This window comes from Micropterus dolomieu, linkage group LG12, assembly GCF_021292245.1.
Source record: "Micropterus dolomieu isolate WLL.071019.BEF.003 ecotype Adirondacks linkage group LG12, ASM2129224v1, whole genome shotgun sequence".
NCBI lineage: Eukaryota > Metazoa > Chordata > Actinopteri > Centrarchiformes > Centrarchidae > Micropterus > Micropterus dolomieu.
Window position 1 is genome coordinate 16,080,707 of NC_060161.1, and position 3,968 is coordinate 16,084,674.

The window sequence follows — 3,968 nt, forward strand, 5'->3', positions numbered from 1 at the left end:
GACATCACACCCTTACAGTTTATCCACAGTTCAGGCCAGAACTTAAGCAGGCAGCTGTGCTATTTTGACGTTCATTGTGCGTGCCCCACTAGATACAGCCACTGCTTGCTTTCATAGAGGGGCCTAATATCTGGGCTTCTTAATTGCAGTGCCAGTGCATTTTGAAGATACGGAACAGTGAGCATTTTAAAAGTTAAAAACACTGATGGAACCCTGCAAAATAGCTCATAGTTCTTTGGACATCCCTTGTGACTGCTCATTACTGTGTAATCCCAGGTGTGCAGGAGGCTGTGGTCATCTGCCTGAACAAGCAGACCAGAGAGGCAGCAGACCAGAGCCTGTGTGTGAGCACCCGTCGGCCCCCACAACTCCTCCAGGACTGCAAAACACAGCCCTGCCCACCCAGGTACTGTAAAACCAGCAAATCAGACCTACATCATTATCATTTAGACATTGTTTCAAATGTTTTGTACGTAAACATTAAAAAAGACTTGATGGATGGATGCAGTAAAAATGAGGAGGAAATGTGTTTTGGGGGAAAAAAGAGTTTGGCTGCAATCAAGAAGAAAATATTAATTAAAAACAGGACTGAAACCTGGCTCTGCTCTTTACTAGTTTGCCAGTAACCCAGCAAAATATGCAATATATATATATAGAGCTGGGAAATTCTTGTTCCATTTCCTAGAGCCCTGAAGCCCTGGGTTCTACACCTGGAACTGCTTAACTTTCAAACAAATCAAACAATACACATCACACTAGTTGAAACAATTAATCTCTACCAATCACTGGTTGTGTACAAAAGAGATTCAAATCCTTCTAATCCACTAGGTTATCCTCTCGGTTTAAACCACTTGGGCCAATTAAATCACCATTTAAGCCACTTGAGTCCAAGTGATACTGAAGCAGAATGACAGAGATGGATGGCTGTATCACTGAGAGCAGGAAATTAAGCCAGTAGGACAGCTTGTGGAACCTGGTCAGAATCAGACACAATAGGAATCAGATGTCAGTGGTAGCTATACTTGCTCTGCTCAGATGTTGAAAAGTTCTTCCAAGGACAATTTAAGATTTTTTTTTTTTAGTGGTCGTGTCAGCACAACAATATAGGAAGCCTCTGTTACTGTACATTAAGCAGTCAGGCATCATAAACTTGTAGATTCATCCTCTGGGTATCATGGAAGTCTTCGAAAGATTTAATAAAAATCAGATTAATGTTGGTTTTAATTATCCTGTGCACCATGTTGACACTTTGACCTGAGGTTGACTCTAAAGAAAAGCTCATTGAGTGTTAAAAATGGAAGGATTCATCTTATGGGGATCAGGGATGGAGGTTGCTATTTCTTTTTTTAAAGGAACTTAAGAATGTAAAGTCAGGATTTATCTTCTGGGAACAATGATATTTCATAGAAATCTTGGCCATTAGTTTTAGGGATAGCTATTCATGACCAAACGTGCTGGTCAAGAACAAAGTTTTGTGTTTTTTTGACTTTGAGGGAGTCACTAAGATCAGTGTGGGTTCACCCTCTGGGGACCATGAATATCCTTGCTAAATGTCGAAATTATTGAAATGCAACTATGATATTAGTGCTATTATAAGTAGGCTGTTGCCATAACATTTTAATTTGAGAGTGATTGTAGATGGAGCCTACACTATTAAAGGTACAATGTGTAATATATGCTAACCAATTTGTGTGAACAGAGCACACCAAATTCATCAAAATGAAATACCTGAATGGTTAAACAGCATAATGACATGTTGTTTAATACAACTGAGCCATGGCTAAACGGTGAGTGGATTTTGCGGTAGGCCACACGTTTCAAGTTAACACTGTGCGCAGTGTCGGTGTTCTACCACTCACACTTTTGTCAGAAAACCCAGAGGCTTGCAGCCTGCCGTTGCCTGTTTTTCCAGGCCAGAGTCTTGTTTTCAGGCACAACAAACGCTGTATTGGACTTGTTTCCTTTGGCCCTTTACTCCCTCCCTGAGGCCTCCTCACCCTCCCATATTAAGCTACACTCTTTGGATACTGTTCCCTCTGAGGGGAAACAGCCATAGGATTTGGCTTTGAGTATAGTACCAGTCCAGAAACAAGTTTCATTCCCAATTCTCCTCAGCCTCTGGACTCTTGATTAAATAAGAACAGTTTTGAAATATTACCTTATCTGTCAAGCAAGATGTTAAGTTTCTGTGATCTTGGTCAAAGCCAAAGCTTTTAGATGCTTTTAGACACATGCCACATCATTTTCATGTAAAATGAAAAATGATGTGAAAAAATGCTCAGAAAACTTTGATGCTGGATTGATCACCATGTATGAAATTGGCTTAGACAACAAAATTAATATTGGTCCACGGAGGTCACTGGGAAAAAGGCAGGTGAAGAAGTAATGCCATAGGGATTTCTCAGATATCAGTAAATTCAGTGGGAGATTTAATGTTTCTTTGCCAGGATCTGGCCCCATGAATCACTCTTTTCGTTTTCTCTCGTATTCACTTTCATGAATTTACACATTTATAAGACTGCAAGAGTGTCCTCTCATGGGATCAAGTAAAAATATCAAGCACTCTGACTGACCTCCTCCCGACTGCACTCCTTTATAGATTGGATAATGGGCTACATACATGTGTGCACAAAAGACAAAGTGTGGTGATTAATCAGGAACAGCAAAGGTTAAGAGTTGAAAAATCAGTGGCCCAGCACAAGCAAAAGTTAAGTTATGATGCTTTACTTAAAAACTAAACCATGTGTAGTTAACAACCAAATACAGGTAAAAGTCAAAACAGACAAAGTAACCTGGTGGTAATATCTGGTTCAAAGAAGATTTTACAGATAATTGACCATGATGTACAGTTTGATGGTAAACTTTGTTTTCACAGGTGGGAAACAGGGGAGTGGAGTTCATGCTCTGCTACCTGTGGGGTTGGTCTTATGACCCGCACTGTGGCATGCACTCACCGGCCCTCTAGGGACAGCAATCGTACTCGGGTTTTGAGGGATGAAGACTGCCAGAACCCAAAGCCCAGTCCTGTCCAAGCCTGCAACCGCTTTGACTGCCCTCCTATGTGGGACACAGGTGACTGGAGACAGGTAAAGGATCTCACCTAGGAAGTTCACCACCATAAATGCCTGGCTCAGCAATTGGACTGAAGCATTTAGGAAATATTGCTAATATAACACTAATGTAATTTTTTTGCTGCAGTGCTCCCAGAGCTGTAGTGGGGGATATCAAAGTAGGCAGGTACTGTGCAAACAGCGGTTGGCAGATGGCAGCATCCTGGAGCTGCCTGATACCTTTTGCCCTTCCAAGAGCCCTGCAAACCAGCAGCCCTGTGCAAAGCAAGAGTGCCCACCTCAGTGGGTCACAATTGGCTGGTCCCAGGTAGGCTTTCCCCAAGGCACCAAACTATCTTTTTGAAGTGGTCAGAATCAAAATATAATGACACATCATTATATAGGGTCTGCTTATTATCATATCTTACAATATCATTTATTTGTCCAGTGTTCAGTGACCTGTGGAAAAGGCATTCAGAGACTACAGGCAGTCTGCAGAAAACAAGGGGAAGATGGGGGACATTCGATCGTGGAGCCTGAGAACTGCTCCCTGATGGCCCGGCCCACCAGAATCCGGCCATGCTCCCTCAGGCTCTGTGAGAGTAAGAGACCCTCTTTTAGGCTCTATTTTGTCAATTTGTGCTGCTAAGAGACTGGAAATGGATGAAAAGATTTGTTAGTAAGCAGGAAAATAACATTCTGTTGCTAAGTTTGTGTGTCAGTGGAAATTGCTTTAAAATTGCTAATGCACCATAGACAATAATGAAACAACCTGTTCTGTTAATTTCACCACAGACTCTGTCAAGCCCTATCCCACCATACTGGCCCAGAGGAAGGTGTATATTCAGTGGAGGAAGGGCAAAAAGTTACACTTGGTAGTAGGCGGCTATGCATACCTGTTCCCCTGGACAACTGTGG

General features: G+C 42.1%; 1 protein-coding gene across 1 annotated transcript in view; it reads left to right on the forward strand.

Moving 5' to 3' along the window:
• Positions 1-271: 271 nt before the first annotated feature.
• Positions 272-3,968, forward strand: part of LOC123980818 (ADAMTS-like protein 1) — an 11,418-nt gene continuing 7,721 nt past the window's right edge. The window contains exons 1-5 of the mRNA XM_046065370.1: positions 272-406; positions 2,876-3,086; positions 3,199-3,378; positions 3,499-3,652; positions 3,846-3,963. Coding sequence (XP_045921326.1) covers positions 2,928-3,086; positions 3,199-3,378; positions 3,499-3,652; positions 3,846-3,963 — 611 coding nt within the window. The 5' untranslated portion in view covers positions 272-406; positions 2,876-2,927. The remainder of the gene's footprint in view (positions 407-2,875; positions 3,087-3,198; positions 3,379-3,498; positions 3,653-3,845; positions 3,964-3,968) is intronic.